The sequence below is a fragment of the Raphanus sativus genome, chromosome 9, assembly GCF_000801105.2.
Source record: "Raphanus sativus cultivar WK10039 chromosome 9, ASM80110v3, whole genome shotgun sequence".
In the NCBI taxonomy this organism is placed as follows: Eukaryota; Viridiplantae; Streptophyta; class Magnoliopsida; order Brassicales; family Brassicaceae; genus Raphanus; species Raphanus sativus.
The window spans coordinates 20,282,591-20,302,135 of NC_079519.1; the positions used below are offsets into that span (position 1 = coordinate 20,282,591).

At 34.0% G+C, this 19,545-nt stretch overlaps 1 protein-coding gene, 1 long non-coding RNA gene and 1 other non-coding gene across 3 annotated transcripts; 1 reads left to right on the top strand and 2 right to left on the bottom strand.

The window, feature by feature from the left end:
* Positions 1-271: 271 nt before the first annotated feature.
* LOC108826331 (multiple C2 domain and transmembrane region protein 5) lies at positions 272-9,907 on the top strand. The gene is made up of 5 exons (XM_018599718.2): positions 272-895; positions 2,080-2,531; positions 7,189-7,578; positions 7,965-8,296; positions 8,378-9,907. The coding sequence occupies exons 1-5, from the start codon at positions 427-429 to the stop codon at positions 9,777-9,779; spliced, it is 3,045 nt and encodes a 1,014-aa protein (XP_018455220.1). The 5' UTR covers positions 272-426; the 3' UTR covers positions 9,780-9,907.
* Positions 9,908-16,730: 6,823 nt separating this feature from the next.
* TRNAV-AAC (transfer RNA valine (anticodon AAC)) lies at positions 16,731-16,804 on the bottom strand. Its single transcript has one exon. It is a non-coding gene; the product is annotated as a tRNA-Val (tRNA).
* Positions 16,796-18,794, bottom strand: LOC108834004 (uncharacterized). Its single transcript, XR_008938716.1, has 3 exons — positions 17,880-18,794; positions 17,222-17,393; positions 16,796-17,142 (listed from the first exon to the last, which is right to left on the bottom strand). It is a non-coding gene; the product is annotated as an uncharacterized LOC108834004 (long non-coding RNA).
* Positions 18,795-19,545: the final 751 nt, after the last annotated feature.

Sequence of the window (19,545 nt, forward strand, 5' to 3'; positions counted from 1 at the left end):
TAAAAATTACCAAAATATTTGTTAAGTTATTAATGAAATTTTTCATCGTAAAATATTCCGCGCTTCCAAAGCGCGGGTCAAGATCTAGTTATATATTATAAGTATACAGTAAAGTCGGTTCTGATTTTTGTTCTAGATAAGAAACATTTAAGAAAATTCCAAGAAACACTGTCCACCATTCCCTAAAATCTAAGTTGGTTTTTCCATAACAACTTTAACTTCTCGACAACCTATACATGCATATACCGAATGCATGTGCATATAATATTATAATGTTATATATAGTTTCCAGACCCTTTATCGAACTGAAGTTATAAATGGTTACTTCTTTTTTAAGTCTGTGTTCATATCATTTGATTCTTACGCAGAGTAACAATAGTTTTCATAAGTAATCATCAAATCCAACAAAGTAAGATCGGAGATCTCATGATGATGAGCAATCTAAAACTCGGGGTAGACGTGATCGGAGCACACAATCTCTTCCCAAAAGACGGTCAAGGAACCGCAAACGCTTTCGTTGAACTATACTTCGACGGTCAGAAGCACCGAACAACGATAAAAGATCGAGACCTAAACCCGGTTTGGAACGAGAGTTTTTTCTTCAACATCTCAGATCCATCTCGACTGCACTATCTCACTCTTGAAGCTCAAGCTTATAGCCACAACAGACCTACTAATGGACGCTCCTTCCTTGGCAAGGTATCTCTCCCAGGGACCTCTTTTGTTCCTCATTCTGATGCTGTTGTTCTTCACTTTCCCATGGAGAAACGTGGGATTTTCTCTCGTGTGAGAGGCGAGCTTGGTTTGAAAGTTTACATAACCGATGAAGCATCTTTGAAATCCTCTGCTGCTGCAACCACTCATCCAGATAACCTAGATCCGGCACAACCAACAAGTACGTATTAACCTCAGCTTTATGGTTTATATATTATTTTTGAACATAGCTATAATAATTGTTTACTTTGAATATCTTAGCTTATTTTGGATTTTTAAACCGAGTTTAAACCTAGCAAAATTGATATGGTTTAGCAAATCTCGGCTCGTTTTAGTTTTGTTCTTTGATTACAAAAATTGAACTTATAGTATTAGTTAACAAAATCAGATCTATTTATAATTTACATATTTGTTAGGTTTATTTAGTTCAGTCCAGTTATACCAGATTGTTGTTTTTGTTTGATTTAGATCCAGTTAACTATATATAATAAATTTTGGTTTTGTTTGATTTTAATCCGGTTAATTCGATCATACAGATAATTGAAACAATGGTTGTTAGCTAAGTCCAAACGAATAGTCAATTTTAGCTGACTTCTTTTCCCAGTACCACGTGAAAACGCAACTTTTACGGTTATTGTCATTTTATAACAATTTTACGAATCGTTTGAGACCGTTTTGAACCTTAAAATCAAACGGTTGTTGTTAGCATTTGATGTTGCGGATAAATATAAAAACATTTTACAAATTTAAAATAAAAATATTATAAATAAAATATATATACATTGTATATTTTAGTTTAAATTCACAAATAGTATCATAGTTTATTTTATAAAAAAATTACACTAAGAATATTCACTATAATTTTTAAAAAATAATATATAGGATATATAATATATAATATATAAATGAACCAAAATATTCTTATAAAAGTTTTAACTTAAATTTTAAATTTAAAAATTAATTAAATAAACATAGTATTATTATTAATTATATCATATTAATAAATATTATATTTTATCGTAATAACATGTTTTGATATTTTTATAATATTATAATATGTTAATATTGGTAGTTTAATATATCATAGTTAATTTGTCACAAATATCCTCTAAACACAATAATTTTCAAACATTGTATCATCCATACAAAATGCTTAATAACATTTAAAACTTAATCGCCAGCCGCAACCTCTGCGTTACCCTTAATTTTTCTTCTCTAAGGTGTCAACCATTTGCATTATCTATAAGTTCAAAACTTAAGGATTTGTCCTGTTTGAGTTATATATACTGACTTCTACGTGTTATGATACTATCAATGTTTAGAACAACAATGGCTTTTTTACTTGGAAATATTCTTTTATGACAGTTTCAGCAATGAGAGTAGAACATAGATCTGATAGACGTCATGTCTTTTACAATCTCCCAAACAACGCTCAAGAACATCAACAGCATCAACATCCACAAGGACCTAGTCAACCTTCTTCTTCCGCCGCTGAACCGGATAATCACAACGAGCATCATCAGCATTACGTTCCTAAGCATCAAGCAGACGAGATGAGACCCGAACCAGCACCACCTTCAAAGCTAATCCATGCACATTCAATTGCTTCGGCTCAGCCTGCGGATTTTGCGTTGAAGGAAACAAGCCCGAATCTTGGTGGTGGAAGAGTCGTTGGTGGACGTGTAATACACAAAGACAAGACAGCACGGAGTACTTATGATCTTGTCGAGAGAATGTATTTCCTCTATGTCCGCGTCGTCAAAGCTCGTGAGCTTCCTATAATGGATATAACAGGAAGTGTTGATCCTTTCGTCGAGGTAATTTGTTAAGGAAATAGATTAGACTAAAGGATCTATATGTAAATACATAACTTACATAGTTTACCCTACTTGTAATACGGTATAAATACCTTCTACTTGTCTAATACAGTTTTATCAAGTCCTAATATCTATATGGTATCAGAGCGGGTTAATTAACCTAAGCCGCCATCCCTCTTTTTTTATTTTCTACGCCACTCTCTGTTTCTTCTTCTACGATGTCTGGATCCATGTCTTCCCCAGCATCCATGTCTGAAACTATCAATGTTTCCAGCACCACCACACTGCTCAACATTAACATGACGAATGTCACAAAGCTTACTGCTTCCAATTTTCTCATGTGGAGCCGACAGGTTCACGCTCTTCTCGAAGGATACGATCTGGTCGGATATATTGACGGCTCGATGGAAATCCCACCCGTGACGATCACCACTGATGATGAGACCACCGTTAACCCGTCCTACACCTTGTGGAAGAGACAAGATCGTCTCATCTACTCTGCTCTTCTGGGCGCTATCACCACTCCGCTGCAGCCTCTGCTCTCGACGACCACCACCTCCGTCGAGATTTGGACCACTCTGTCTTCGACGTATGCGAAGCCTACAAGGGGCCACATCAATCAACTGCGACAACAACTGAAGTATTGGACCAAGGGTACTAAATCTATTGATGAGTACTATCAAGGTCTCTCAACTAGATTTGATCAACTTGCTTTACTTGGGAAAGCTACTGATCTTGAGGATCAAATCGAACAGTTGTTGGAAGGCTTGCCTGAGGACTACAAGATCATTGCTGATCAGGTTGCTGCTCGTGATACTCCACCATCGATGACTGAGCTTCATGAGAAACTCATTAACCATGAGACAAAGCTTCAACTCTTGAAGCAAGCTCCATCGCCAGTACCGGTTACTGCCAACTATACAAACCATCGTGGCGCCTCCGGTCAAAACAGCAACACAAGCAATCGCAACCAGACCTCAAAACGCGGTGGCTATCGTGGCAATCAACCATGGCAGCAGCAGCAACAGTTCCCGCAGCAGAGTGCAGGTCGCGGTGGCTACCAAGGCAAATGCCAACTTTGTGGTGTTTTCGGACACAGCGCTCGTAGGTGCGCTCAGCTTGCTCCCCACGGTGCCTCCTTCTCTCAACCAGCACCGGTCCAGACTCCATGGCAACCCCGCGCGAACGTTGCTCAGGCCAACACCTACCACCCGAATCAGTGGATCCTTGACAGCGGTGCTACGCACCATATGACGTCTGACCTAAGTAACCTATCTTTACACCAACCGTACAACGGTGGTGATGAGGTTGCTATCGCTGACGGCTCAGGTCTTGCTATAACTCACACTGGTTCTACACTTTTGCATACGCCTACTAAGTCGCTTGCACTTAACAACATTTTATGTGTTCCGAATGTTCATAAGCATCTCGTATCTGTTTATCGGCTTTGCAATGCTAATCGTGTATCTGTGGAATTCTTTCCTGCTCATTTTCAGGTGAAGGATCTCAACACGGGGGTCCGGTTACTTCAAGGTCGCACGAGGAATGAGCTGTATGAGTGGCCCTGGTCGTCTCTGAACCCCACTGCAAACCTTGCCTCTTACCCAGATACCAAAGCTACCCTAAACCAATGGCATAGACGACTTGGCCACCCTTCTTTTTCTATTCTGAAATCTGTTGTTGCTCAATTTTCTTTACCTTGTTTTTCAAACTCTTCAAGTACTTCTCCTTGCAATGAGTGCTTACTTAATAAAACACACAAGCTTCCTTTTCATGCTAGCACTATTCGATCAACCCAACCCCTTCAATACATTTTCAGTGATGTGTGGCAATCACCAATCCTCTCTTCTCAAAACTACAAATACTACCTTGTATTAGTTGATCACTTCACTCGTTATACCTGGCTCTATCCTTTAACAGCCAAATCTCAAGTCAAAGAAATCTTTTCTTCCTTCAAACCTCTTGTCGAAAACAGATTTCAAACTAAAATTCAAACCCTCTACTCTGATAATGGGGGCGAATTTATTGCCTTGAGATCATTTCTTGCGACTCATGGCATCAGCCATCTCACAACTCCACCTCATACTCCTGAGCTTAATGGTCTATCCGAAAGGAAACACCGTCACATCGTTGAAACCGGCCTCTCACTCCTCTCCTCCGCAAACCTACCCTTAACCTTTTGGCCTCAAGCCTTTGCAACCGCAGTTTTTCTCATTAACCGAATGCCCACTCCAGTTATCCAAAACCAATCCCCGTTTCAAAAGCTGTTTCAAACATCTCCTAACTATCATAAACTCCGCACCTTTGGCTGTTTGTGTTATCCCTGGTTACGACCCTACGCTCCAAATAAGCTTGAACTTCGCTCTCTGCCTTGTGTGTTCATTGGATACTCTCTCACTCAGAGTGGTTATCTTTGTCTTGAACCTGTTTCTGGCCGTGTCTACGTCTCACGACACGTTCGCTTTAACGAAACAGAGTTTCCCTACACCACCCTCACTAAACCGAAACAGAAACCTGTACCAATCCCCGAGCCCTCCTCTGTTTCTTCTGAACCTTACTCCGCTATCCCAGTACCAACACTCATACGCTCTCCTCAAACGACAGTGAACAATCAGGCTCCCGCGTGTGAAACTTCACCACCTGCGCCTCTATCACCAGTCTCGCCGGCTCCTGCAACAGGTTCTCCTCCTGCACCGGTGCCTCAAGATGTGTCAGCTCCGAGCACTGCTTCTTTACCGCAGACCGAGACTCATGCTCCTGAACCTGTTGTTACCTCTGCTCCAACGTCTACTCAGGCTGTTGACAATCCTCTGCCGCGACACTCGATGACTACTCGATCCAGGAACAACATTAAGAAACCAACGTCCAAGTACAATCTCAGTGTCGCTCTTCACTCCGATCCTCATTGGATTCCATCTACCTGGCAGCAAGCCATCAAACATGAACGCTGGCGAAAGGCAATGGCTAATGAGTTCAACTCCACCAATGAAAACCATACCTGGGATCTTGAGGAAGCTACTAAAGCGATGAATGTGGTAGGCTGCAGATGGGTGTTTACCATCAAATATAATCCAGATGGGAGTATTGATCGTTACAAAGCACGAATCGTTGCAAAAGGGTTTCATCAGCAAGCTGGAATCGACTACAACGATACCTTCAGCCCAGTGATTAAATCAACTACTATCCGGCTGGTATTGGGTCTTGCGGTTAGTGCTGACTGGCCAATAAGACAAATTGATGTGAATACTGCCTTTCTTCAAGGTCATCTCCAAGAAGAGGTGTTCATGTGTCAACCACCTGGTTTCACTGACAAAGATCGTCCGAATCATGTCTGTCGGCTACGGAAAGCAATATATGGTCTTAAGCAGGCTCCTCGCGCTTGGTACTCCGAGCTCAAAAACTTTCTTCTTGCTGTTGGGTTTCGAAATTCTCTTGCTGATACTTCTCTATTCATCTTGCGACATGAGGGCAAATTTGTGTATCTCTTGGTGTATGTGGATGACATCCTTGTAACCGGCACAAGCACTGATCTTGTCCAACAGGTTATTACTGCTCTTGCTGCCAAGTTCTCGATCAAGGACATGGGACACCTAAGCTATTTTCTTGGCATCGAGGCATTGCGTACGCCACAAGGCTTACACTTGATGCAACGGAAATATGTCACTGATCTTCTCCACAAGACCAATATGCTTCACGCCAAACCAGTGGCCACTCCCCTCGCGTCGTCTCCGAAGCTCACGTTAAACTCTGGTCCTCCGCTTAGTGATCCAACTGAGTATAGAAGTGTCGTCGGGAGCCTACAGTATCTGGCTCTTACTCGACCCGACGTCTCATATGCTGTTAATCGCTTGTCTCAGTTCATGCATAAACCTACACTGGATCATTGGAATGCTGTGAAACGAGTCTTGCGTTATCTATCCGGAACACTTAGCCATGGCATTCTTCTTCGCAAACAGGCTGCTCCGCTGCTACATGCCTTTAGTGACGCCGACTGGGCTGGTGACAGTGACGATTATGTCTCTACCAATGGCTATATTGTCTATCTAGGGACTCAACCTCTCTCATGGACGTCCAAGAAACAAAAAGGTGTAGCAAGATCTTCTACTGAGGCTGAGTACCGAGCGGTCGCCAACACTGCTGCAGAGATACGATGGATCTGTTCGTTGCTCACTGAGCTTGGCGTTCCTCTACCTCGCGCACCAACCGTTTACTGCGATAATATTGGTGCCACCTACCTATGTGCTAATCCGGTGTTTCATTCACGGATGAAACACATAGCACTTGATTATCATTTTGTTCGGAGTCTGATTCAGTCGCTAGCTCTACGAGTTTCTCATGTCTCCACTCATGATCAGCTCGCAGATGGCTTCACCAAACCACTGCCGAGGACGCAATTTCAAAGCTTAAGAGACAAGATTGGTGTCACCAAGGTTCCACCATCTTGTGGGGGCGTGTTAAGGAAATAGATTAGACTAAAGGATCTATATGTAAATACATAACTTACATAGTTTACCCTACTTGTAATACGGTATAAATACCTTCTACTTGTCTAATACAGTTTTATCAAGTCCTAATATCTATATAATTAACTAAGTAATTTCTTAAAAACAATTAGTTAAACTCAATAATTGTTTTCTTAGAATTTTTTGTTTCTTAGGTGAAAGTAGGGAATTACAAAGGAATCACAAGACATTATGAGAAGAGTCAGCAACCAGAATGGAACCAAGTGTTTGCATTTGCTAAAGAGCGAATGCAAGCCTCGGTGTTGGAAGTGGTGGTTAAGGACAAAGATCTTTTGAAAGACGACTATGTCGGCTTTGTTCGGTTTGACATAAACGATATCCCTCTACGGGTGCCTCCAGACAGCCCTCTTGCTCCACAATGGTATAGATTAGAGGACAAGAAAGGAGAGAAAATCAAAGGTGAACTAATGCTTGCTGTTTGGATCGGTACACAAGCAGATGAAGCTTTCTCGGATGCTTGGCATTCAGATGCTGCAATGCCTGTTGATTGTACTCCAGCTATCTCAGCGGTTTTACGTTCAAAGGTACAATTAACTCAACATTTTTCTTTTTCTCTGTTCACGTTGATATGTTTTAGCATGTAAAGGTAAAAAAAAAAATTTGAAACATCATGTAAAGGTAAACAGATATGTTAAAATTCGTATTAAAAACATTTACTGAAGACAATACCATTTTACGCTCTGTTTGTTCTGTTTTTACCAGTTTCTTCCTCGTCATGTCAAATTGTTCTAGAACCACAAGAATCCTGAGTTGGAATGGGATTCCAACTCATCAAAGTCTTATATTTTTTATTCTTCTATTTTTACAAGTAGCATTTTTTTTGTTAAACAATGAATTTGAAATTAAAATAGATACACGGTGGTTTTATTGAACCTGAAGCTAATTTGATTATTTTTTTGGTTATGTGTAGGTCTATCATGCGCCTCGTCTATGGTACGTGCGTGTGAATGTGGTCGAAGCGCAAGACTTGGTTCCAACAGAGAAACATAGGTTCCCGGATGTTTATGTCAAAGCGCAGCTAGGAAACCAAGTCATGAAGACAAGACCATGCCAAGCTCGAACCCTTGGTGCGGTATGGAATGAAGACTTTTTATTTGTTGTCGCGGAGCCCTTCGAAGACCATTTGGTTCTCACCGTCGAGGACCGGGTGGCTCCAGGAAAGGACGAGATACTAGGTCGTACTTACATTCCTTTGAACACTGTAGAGAAGCGGGCTGATGACCATATGATACACTCGCGCTGGTAATATAATGTTTCTAATAATGCGATTAGACTCTAAGGAAGGTCAAATTTATATGATTTTGTTGAAATGTGTTTTCATAGGTATAATCTGGAGAGACCAGTTATTGTAGATGTTGATCAGCTCAAGAGAGAGAAATTCTCAATGAGGATTCATCTCCGAGTTTGTCTTGAAGGAGGATACCATGTTTTGGACGAGTCTACACATTACAGCAGCGATCTACGCCCATCCGCAAGACCACTTTGGAGACAACCGATCGGAGTTCTCGAGCTCGGGATCTTAAATGCTGTTGGACTCCACCCAATGAAAACCAGAGAAGGCAGAGGAACTTCTGATACTTTCTGTGTTGCAAAATACGGTCAAAAGTGGGTTAGAACAAGAACAATGGTGGATAACTTGTGTCCCAAGTATAATGAGCAGTACACTTGGGAGGTATTTGATCCAGCCACGGTTCTAACCGTTGGCGTATTCGATAACGGACAGCTGAGTGAAAAGGGAAACAGAGATGTGAAGATTGGGAAGATCCGTATCAGGTTGTCTACATTAGAGGCTGGTCGGATCTACACACATTCTTATCCACTCCTCGTTCTTCACCCTACTGGGGTGAAGAAGATGGGCGAGTTGCATATGGCCGTGAGGTTCACATGCGTCTCGTTCGCAAACATGCTTTATCAATACTCTAAACCGCTTTTGCCTAAAATGCATTATGTTAGGCCCTTCTCGGTTATGCAGCAAGAAATGCTCAGGCACCAAGCGGTCAACATAGTGGCGGCCCGGCTAGGCAGAGCAGAGCCTCCCTTGAGGAAAGAGATCATTGAGTTCATGTCGGACACGGATTCACATTTGTGGAGTATGCGTAAGAGCAAAGCTAACTTCTTCCGAATGATGACTGTTTTCTCCGGCGTTATAGCTGTCGGGAAATGGTTCTCCGACATTTGCTCGTGGCGAAACCCTATCACGACCGTTCTAGTTCATGTTCTGTTCCTCATGCTTGTTTGTCTCCCGGAACTGATCCTCCCGACAGTGTTTCTCTACATGTTTCTGATAGGACTCTGGAACTACCGGTTCAGGCCGCGTTATCCACCGCACATGAACACGAAAATCTCTCAGGCCGAAGCGGTTCATGCAGACGAGCTCGATGAAGAGTTTGATACGTTCCCGACCACCAGAAACCCCGACTTGGTGCGGTTAAGGTACGACCGTCTTAGAAGTGTTGCGGGGAGGATTCAGACCGTGATTGGAGATCTTGCAACGCAAGGAGAGCGTTTTCAAGCACTTTTAAGCTGGAGAGATCCACGTGCGACAGCTATATATGTTATATTTTGCTTTCTTGCGGCCATGGTTTTCTTCATAACACCGATTCAGATTGTTGTTGCGTTGGCTGGTTTCTACATGATGAGGCATCCAAGGTTCCGGCACCGTCTTCCTTCTGTTCCGGTTAACTTCTTCCGCCGTTTACCTGCTCGAACAGACAGTATGCTTTAATTCTCTTGAATTTGTTTGATGTAATTTATGTTATTGCTGGACGATAATTTACTAAGTTTTTTTTATTGAAATACAATGTTTGTTAATTTTATAAACATGTGGATTTGAGCTTATTGTTACAAGCGAATGACTTAAATGTAACAGAAACGTCTAAAACGACGAATTTTCATAATTACAAGTCTGCATGATCAAACCAAAATAATATTCATAAATAAAAAAGTTTTGATAATATGTTTTCTTTTTGAAATTTCCTTTATCAAAAAAAAACATATTATCAAAACTTTTTTATTTATGAATATTATTTTGGTTTGATCATGCAGTGATGCAGACTTGTGTATGGCACAAGCGTGTGTTTCCTTTCCACAATAGCCACAATCAGGTCCGACCCAAAGCATATTTAAGCCATGTGCACTCTGCACAGTTCAATTTTAAAAGGGAAATTTGGAAATAAAGAACAAAACAACTATGCTATTGTCCCCTTAGAATAAAATCAAATTTTGTAGTTTTTTGACTTTCACTATCCTTCAAGGTTATAAAAATTCATATCAATTAATTTACAATGCAAAAAAATTAAGAAAAATATAAAACATCCCCTATATATTAATTGAGAAACATTTGAAAAATTGTAACCTCAATTTTGTAATAATTAAAAAAGACTCCAATGCTTAGGTGTCACTCAATTAGATAGTCAATTACATTCAGTTGAAAAATAAGTAGGTCCACATTCAATTTTTATATGTTGCTAGATATATTCGTTGGTCAAACTATATGATATGATGATATCTATATTATTAAAACAGAAACATTACAACTTCTTCTAGGTAGTTTTTTAAGTTGGATCTTATGTAACTAATGATATATTAATCTACTTATTATTAGACATGCCTTTCTATAAATAATTAATATCATCCATTACCATAGTTTTTCACTTCTTACCTTATTATTATATCCACTACGCATGTTTCCTTATATTGCATATATTTTATTATAAGCTAGATACATCCACTAGCATATTATACTATAAGATAGATTATTAATAATACATCTACTAACATATAATACTATACGACATATTACTAATAATACAATATATTATCCGTATTCATTAACTTGCATCTATCAATATTAGCAATACTATGAAAACGATTAACTCTATACTTTGAACCAATAAACCATGATATACTAATTTATAACAAAAACTAGATTTTGACCCGCGCTTCGAAAGCGCGGGTATTATTCTTCACTTTTATGAAATATTTTTTTTTTGTAATTATTGAATATATTTATTTTAGTAAAACATTTTTATAATAAATTCGACAAATAAAATGTCTCTCGTAAACTATGTATTTCTCTGGCTTTGTTTTATTCTCTTTCCAATCAACATATTTATTTAGCTTGTTGTTAAAATAAATGATTATAGACTTTGATCTAGGTGCGCGGATGCATAGCCGATACCGACTGAAAATATGATGATATTTGTTTTTTATGTAATTATTAGGATTTGGCAAAGAACATAACCGATACCGACCGAAAATATAGTACCAAACCCGAACATAAATTGATTAAATATTCAAATTATTCAAAATTTTATTATCTAAAGAACCGAATCTAATCCGAACCGAAGGATTCGGATACCTGAATTTATATAAATAGATTTATATACTTATATATATTAATTATTTTTAGATTTAAGGTATATAAAACATCAAAATGATACTTTTAAATTGGTTTAAAATACTTAAAAATATATATAGATAGTCAAAAATAAATATCTGAAATAGTTAATGTATATTCAAATCACCAAAAATACTTAAAATAATTATTGATTTTGTATTCATAATTTTAAATCAACCCAATTGTTATGTTAAGCTTAGGTATTCTGACATATGTTATTTAAATTTATAGGTATTATATTATTTTATTTAAATATTTTGAGAAATTTAAAATATATAGTGATTTAAAACTTTAAAATAATTTAAATTGTTATCCAAACCCGAACTAAACCTGCAAAGATCCGAATCAAACTCAAACAAAAATTTAGAAACATCCTAATAGGGTTGAAATCTTTGACCTTGAAAACCGATCAGAACCAAACCCGTATAGGTACCCGAAAACCCATCCTTAGTCATTATTATATATTGTATATTTTTATCATATAATTAATCGTATTTTATATGTACCATCATATAAGTAATCATATAATTAATAATATTTTATACGTACCATTATATAGATAATTACATATATTATATTTTTAAAACTTAATATGAAATATAAAAACTATAATTTGAGTTGGTATTTCAAATTGGGCTTTGTATTATATTTTTGTTATATATATTGACAACATTTTTTATAATGAACTTAATAACTTAAGCCCATTACTTTTTTTGCTTAATACTACTATTTTTGTTTCCAAACAAATTTTTTTTTTTAAAAGACTACAATCCATGTTTACAAACACTTTAATTCTTTTTAATAATCCTATCCTTGTATCCAAACATCTCCATTTTGTACTACAACTTTAATAATATAGATGATATTACTTTTAAAAATTAGTTTTTATAAAAATTATTTGTAGCAGCAATTTGTTATATAAGATAAATTTAATCAAGACCCAAATATTTTTTTCCTGTTCAGAAAAAAAGAAACCTACGAATATATACTATTAAGTTAGCCAAAAATCTTCCGAATAAATAGTAAATCTCACCAACCCAAAAAATGAATTAAAAATATAACAAAAGATATTATGTTTGAAATTTAGCTCACTGGGTCGGGTATAAATCTGTTCATTTCAGGTATGAATTCTTCGAATTTTCAACATTTGGATCTAAGTAGGTATTTGATTTTTTTGTCCGGGTCAATTTTTTTGGTTCCGGATTATTCTAACTTTTTTATATTATAAATCTTAAATAATATACAACATGTATATAAAATATGTGAATCAAAAGATAAATCCGCGCAGGCGCGCGGGTCATGATCTAGTGATATTTATAATAGAAGCATTTATGATTGTTCCGCTAGATATAATTACTATTTTTATTTTATTTCCTTAAATAAAATCTACGGAATTACCATAATGACTAATATATATATATATATGACAATTAATGTTCTAATAATAAAGATTTGATAACAATTTATATCTCCTCCATCATTTTTTGTTTCATTTTATATAATTAAAATAAATTAAATAATCGAATTAGCTATAAAATTAAAATTTAGATTTTTCGTATATGTTATATTTTGAATTTTTAAAAATGACAATAAATGACTAAAACTATTAAAATTATTATGTTAAAAATTAATGATCAATGGTTTAACATTTTTATTATAAAAAGATACACATGATTTTAAACCCACATTCGATTTTTATATGTCGCTAGATACATTCGATTTTTATATGTCGCTAGATACATTCTTTGGTCAAATTATATGATATGATATGATATTTACGATAGAAGCATTTATGATTGTTCCGCTAGATGTAATTACTATTTTCTTTTCTTTCCTTAAATAAAACTACGAAATTACCATAAATGACTAATATATATGACAATTAATATATCTAATAATATATATATTTGATAACAATTTATATCTCCTCCATCATTTTTTGTTTAATTTTATATTATTAAAATAAAATAAACAATCGAATTAGCTATAAAATTAAAATTTAGATTTTCGTATATGTTATATTTTAAATTTAAAAAAAATGACAATAAATGACTAAAACTATTAAACTATTATGTTAAAAATTAATGATCAATGGTTTAACACTTTTATTATAAAAAGATACACATGGTTTTAAAACCATATGAGTAAAAAGTATCATTTAATAATAAAACAAATAAATATATAGATTAAACTATATACCATATAAGATTACATAAATATTTTATTTCAAAACTTTCAATGAGTTTTCAAGAACATTTATAAATTATAAACTTATTAATTTTTTCACATTAAAGATTTTGTTATCAATGATTTAAATATTTTGTTATAAAACGATATAAATGATCATAGAACCGTATGATTGTTAAGTTTCATTTAATAAATAACTATATAAAATATAATATATAAAATATATTATTCTTAGAAAAGTAAATTGGTCCATCTTAACTTATATTACTTTTTTATTAAACTAACTATCGAATTGATAAATAATGTACAAAAAGAATCTCGCACTTTCCTTAAATAAAAGCTATGAAATTACCTAATATAATTAACGTATATATGAAAATTAATTATTATGAATAGTGAATATTTGATAGCAATTTTTGTATCTTAGTTTTTATTTTATTTTATATTATTGAAAGATATTAAAAATCACATTAACTATATAATAAAAACATTTAGATTTTTTCTTATATGTTATTTATGAATTATTCAAAACGTTTATAAATTATTAGAAATTTGAATATATCACTTTGAAAATTTTGTGATCAATAGCTTAATTTGTTTTGTTATAATAAGATACAAATAATTATAAAATTGTATTAACATGAATTTTATTTTATAAATATTCAAATTAAATAATATATATATATATATATATATATATATATATATATATATATATATATAATATATATATTGAGTGCATCAATTTTATTCGTTCAGTTGAAAGCTTTCAAAACTATGTGGAAGACTAAAGTCAAAGTAATTTAATTTTGGAAATAATAAGATGATGGTTCTAAAATCATTAAAATTTCTCAATGATGTGAAAGTTAAATATTAAAAATTGTAAAACATGTTTTTATAATAAAAATGACTTATTGACCATATTACAGTTTTTTTAGATATAAACATGGTGATAAAAAATTTAAGCCCAAATTGATTAGACTCATCATAAATTCAAAATAGATTTCAGTACACAATTACAATTAAAAATGTTCAGCCCAACATATCTTCTATATACAGTATAACATCATTAAATTAATAATCAATAAATTAATATACTCTAAAAATTTATATAAATTAATATAATTTATAATCCCAAATTGAGTTTTTGGTTCAATTAGTATATCGATAAATTAATAATCTCTATAAATTAATAAAAATTTATAATTTTGGTGTAGTCCCAAAATTATTAATTTATAGAGGTCTCATTGTATATATATATTAAAGGAGAAACATTTTAAGAAATTTATTCACACTATAATGGAATGTGGCAGTCTCACAATTATTTAAGAATGAACATTCACACTCTAATAAATTTTTCACACTCTACATAAATGTGTTCAAACTATGTATTTTATGTTTTATTTATAATATAAAATTCACATGTAAAGTTCCGAAAATATGAATTTAAAATCCAATTCTACGATAGGATACTAATATATGATAAAAACAATCCAAAACCAACTAATATTCAAATTAGGGCTGTTCAATATGCTAAACCGAAGAGTATCGAACCGAACAGAAATAGATAATATGGTTTTGTTTTGGTATATACCGTCGTAACCAAATGGATGTAATTTTATAAAAACCGTAGGATTTGGATATGGTTTGATTTATAACCGATTAAACTGAAACATGTAAATATGTATATATTTATAACGACGCATGAATATCTATTTGTTATATGAGTTGAATCATAATTATAATTTGTAAATCACTTGAATCACTTGAATTATAAGTAAGTAACAATTTACTGCAACTGAGGCTTCTTATTTTCTTAGTCTTTCTTTTTCGATATTTTTGATTTATTTTAACAATAACTAAATTGAAGTAAAGATTATAAATTTGATCAACAATTAGTTGAAATTCTTTACAACTTTTTTTTATCTTTAAACAAACAGAACTGTGTTCAATCGAAAACATATTAATTTGATGAACACTAAATTTGGAAGAATATAAAAGCTTTTATTTCATGCTTCAGTTTTGTCTTTTATTTTTATTTTCAAAATTTAGAGCTTTGATATTAATTCTAGATTTGATTATTTTATTAGATGATAGAAGCATTTTTTTGTTTTTTATTATTTTATTTAAATATATAATATTTTTTAATAAATGACTTTTTGACAACATGACTCTAAAATTCGTATAATATATAATAGGATCTCAAATTAAATAATTATTTCTTGGTATAAAACCGAATAAACTGAAAACCGACGGTATATAAGCCAAATCGAACCGAAGTAAATATGGATTTAGAATAGTAGTTATATTTTACTAACCGAAATACAGTAAAAACCGAACATAACCGAAAGCAACCCGATATCTGGATTGAACACTCCTAATATAAATGAAACCAAACTATTGTTTTATTCTTCAAAACATAATAAAAATAACAATTTCATCCCGTGCAAGGCGCGGGTCTTATCCTAGTGGAGTAGTAAATCATGTGCACATATGAAAAATATTTTTTGATTCAAAAAAGATTTGGAATGGTAAATTCAAAAATAGGCTCAATGTGTTAGTATATCAGATCTACTATCTACGACGTTTCAGAATACACAATCTAACTAAAATACAATAATCTACCAAAAGTAGATTGCGCACTACACCAAAAACATTACAACCTACCAAAGCAGAATACATAGTCTACATTTTCCTCTATGTTCTGCATTTTTGGTAGATCATAAAAGATAACAAATGTTCTTATATCTTCTTTGGCAGAATATACTTTCGTTTTATGTCTCTTGTATCTACAATATCGGTATTTCCTATCTACCTCTTCATCTTTATTCTACCATTTTAGAATGTAAGTTCTACCGGATTTATAAACAAAATCCGAAAATCTAGGAAATAACTGTCACGAAATATTCTCTAAATCTATTAAATCTTTTTATTTCCTTTTTTTAATTTTGTTCCCTAAATTTTAGTCTTTTTCGTTGCCAACAAAGAGTGGTAATTATTCACCCCTGTCACGCTAGTGATCTGGGTTCGATCTCTAGCAGAGACATATTTTTTATATTAAATTATTTCACAAATTAGAGAAAAAGAAATTGGCTTCGCCCGAGTTCGAACCGGAGACCTTCAGTGTGTTAGACAGACGTGATAACCAACTACACCACGAAACCATTTATTAGTTGTTTTTACAATGAAAATTAATATTACAAACTAGTTCAACGGATCAGATCCATGAGGGTTGATATCAGTTGAGGAGTCTTGAATTTTTTTCTTGTCATATTATGTTTGTCTACAAAACTATATGGAGAAGATGCAAAGATGACAAGATGAATATTCATGAAACATTCCACATCCATGGTCAGAATCAACAAAGGCTATTTTCTCATGGCCAAACATGGTACTTTGTTAAAATTGTCCATTAAGATTTAAAGCAAGAATGTCAACTGCAAATGAATTTAACAACCTTAAGAATTCCTTAATATATTGCATCTCCATCCACATCTTCAGTCTGCTTTCAAGAAAATAGAGGTTCAGAATTCATGAGAGGGATAATGAGCAGATCTCATTTGTACCATAGAAATAGCTACCTTATGATCTGAGGACTGTTCTAGCTTTAGTGTCGCTTCGGCTATATCCTATGAGGTTTACAAGAATCTTCTACAGCGTTAAAAGTAGATGCATAAGTTCAGCTGGAGTAATAACATGCTTGAAGATTGAGTCAGCTGCTTTCACAAGCCCATAGTCTAACATTCGAATGACCTAGAAAAAAACAAAAGCAGTAAAAAATTAAGGGGGATGTATTCAACCGAGAGTTTCAGGTGATTTGTATTAAAATGACAAATCCACTGTTATTCAAACATGAATTTTAAAAACTCATTTAAAATCCACTGTTATTGAACTTGACATTTCGTAAAGTACTCTGAAATCCAGTGTTATTGAAAATATTTTAAGTTGTGAGATTTTAAAGTTTTGAGGTGATTTTAGGGTGTTTGGGTGGAGTTTCTTAGTTAAAAAAATTAAAACTCAAATCCCATTGTTTTAGGTGATATTCTAGAGTAGTTTAACAAAATCCACCTAAATTTCTGCAACTTATTAAAATCATCTAAAACTCCATTAAAAATCAAATCACATCAAATGTTAAATTGAATACATCCCCCTAAATGATTCATACATAAATATAAGTATTTGAATTTGCTATGACTTTTGCCTCGAGAACAGTGGTAAGAGCAATTCCAGTAATCTCACCAACACTTCTGATAACTAATCCTTAGCTTACACGACTCCATCTCAAAACGCACTGCACTTTCCATACAATTTCACAAGCATCTCTTGCATCTACAAACATAGACAAACAAAAGAAAAGATGAAAGACTAACAACAACAAAACTTCCTCCTAAGAAAACAAAGCTTACAACTTTAAACACATTGCTTCTCGTTTCACAAGAAAGATTAGATTTTTATGATACCCAAATGGCTCATCTCGTCAAAGCAATGAGATCATTCTTTCCTAAGCAAAACGTAAGCCACAGGCTCTCCTTCTTCCTCTTCACCAACCCTCAACACTCCCTTCAGCTCTCTCAGCAGCCACCTTCGCTTCCCACAACGCCTAGCATATCCCCACGATCACACTCACCAGATCGAGCGACTCCCTCTTCAGCTTCACCTCCTTGGTCTTCTCCATTATCTCATCGATCAATTTCCGAATCTCGACATCAACCAAACGGTCGGAAATCAGCTCCACGGCATCGGAGACGTCGTCGGAGATCAGACGGATCCTGGAGACGGCTTCTTGGCAGGTCAAGATAAGGTTGGAGAATTCGGAGTGGTGGCCGACGAGGTAGGACTGGACTTGATACGGAGGGAGTGAGAGTCTAGACGGTTTATGATAGTGGAGTCGTTGAATCGTTGAGTTAGTGTCCGGCGAGAAGGTCGTGGATATTGATCGATTCTAATAACGTGTTGATCTCCGGCATGACGGAGGGATGGTGGTCGTTGTCGGAGAAGAAGATGTTCGTCAATCAGAGAGAAGTTCGTTATGTGGTGATGACTGATAATGGACCTTTATTGGACACAGATGATTATATTACTTTTTCATGTTTTATAAATTAATATAAAGGACTAAACGGGATTTGCATTATTGTTTATTTTACAGGGACAATGATTTTGGTTTTAATTATAAGGGGACAAAGTCGTAGTTGTTTTGTTCCTTATTTCCAAATTTCCCATTTTAAAACCGTTTTTTTGTATAAATCAAAATTACAGGAATTTTTTTTATATAATATCAAAGCAAGATTTTTAAGTATAAAGAAAATTTACAAAAAGGAATGGTCAGGCTTTGTGCAAAAGATGCAGCTGGCTACAATCAGAAAAGGTATCATTGGGTTCAATATTCCCAGTTTTGTTCTATACTAGAAGACAAAATGAAAAATAAAATAGTCTTTTTTTTTTGATCAAAAATAAAATAGTCAAACGTTTATATTATTGTAAAGAGGTTGAGAATTTGTGTTTGTCTACGAATTGTAGGTAGATACCAAATCCAAACCACAATAGATCTTACATTTTTATACAATGAGATTAAAAAGTAATATAGATCCATTATACCTTTAATAAGTTTAAATAAATTAAACTGGACCTACGTTTAAATTTTTGTATTTAAAATTTTATGGATAAGAGATAAAAGTATTAAGCCTATATTAAAACACATAGATAAAATTATATCATTAGAGAAACTTCATTATTTACAATGTTTTCAACATGAATATCTAAGAAGTAATAAAATATTATTGAAACAACTATTTCAAACTGAAGTTACAAAAAAAAAAAAAAACTATTTCAAACTGAAAGATTTTAAATTATTTTGAATAGATTATTCAGCATTAAAAAGTATTATTATTTTAATTAGAATTTGTCA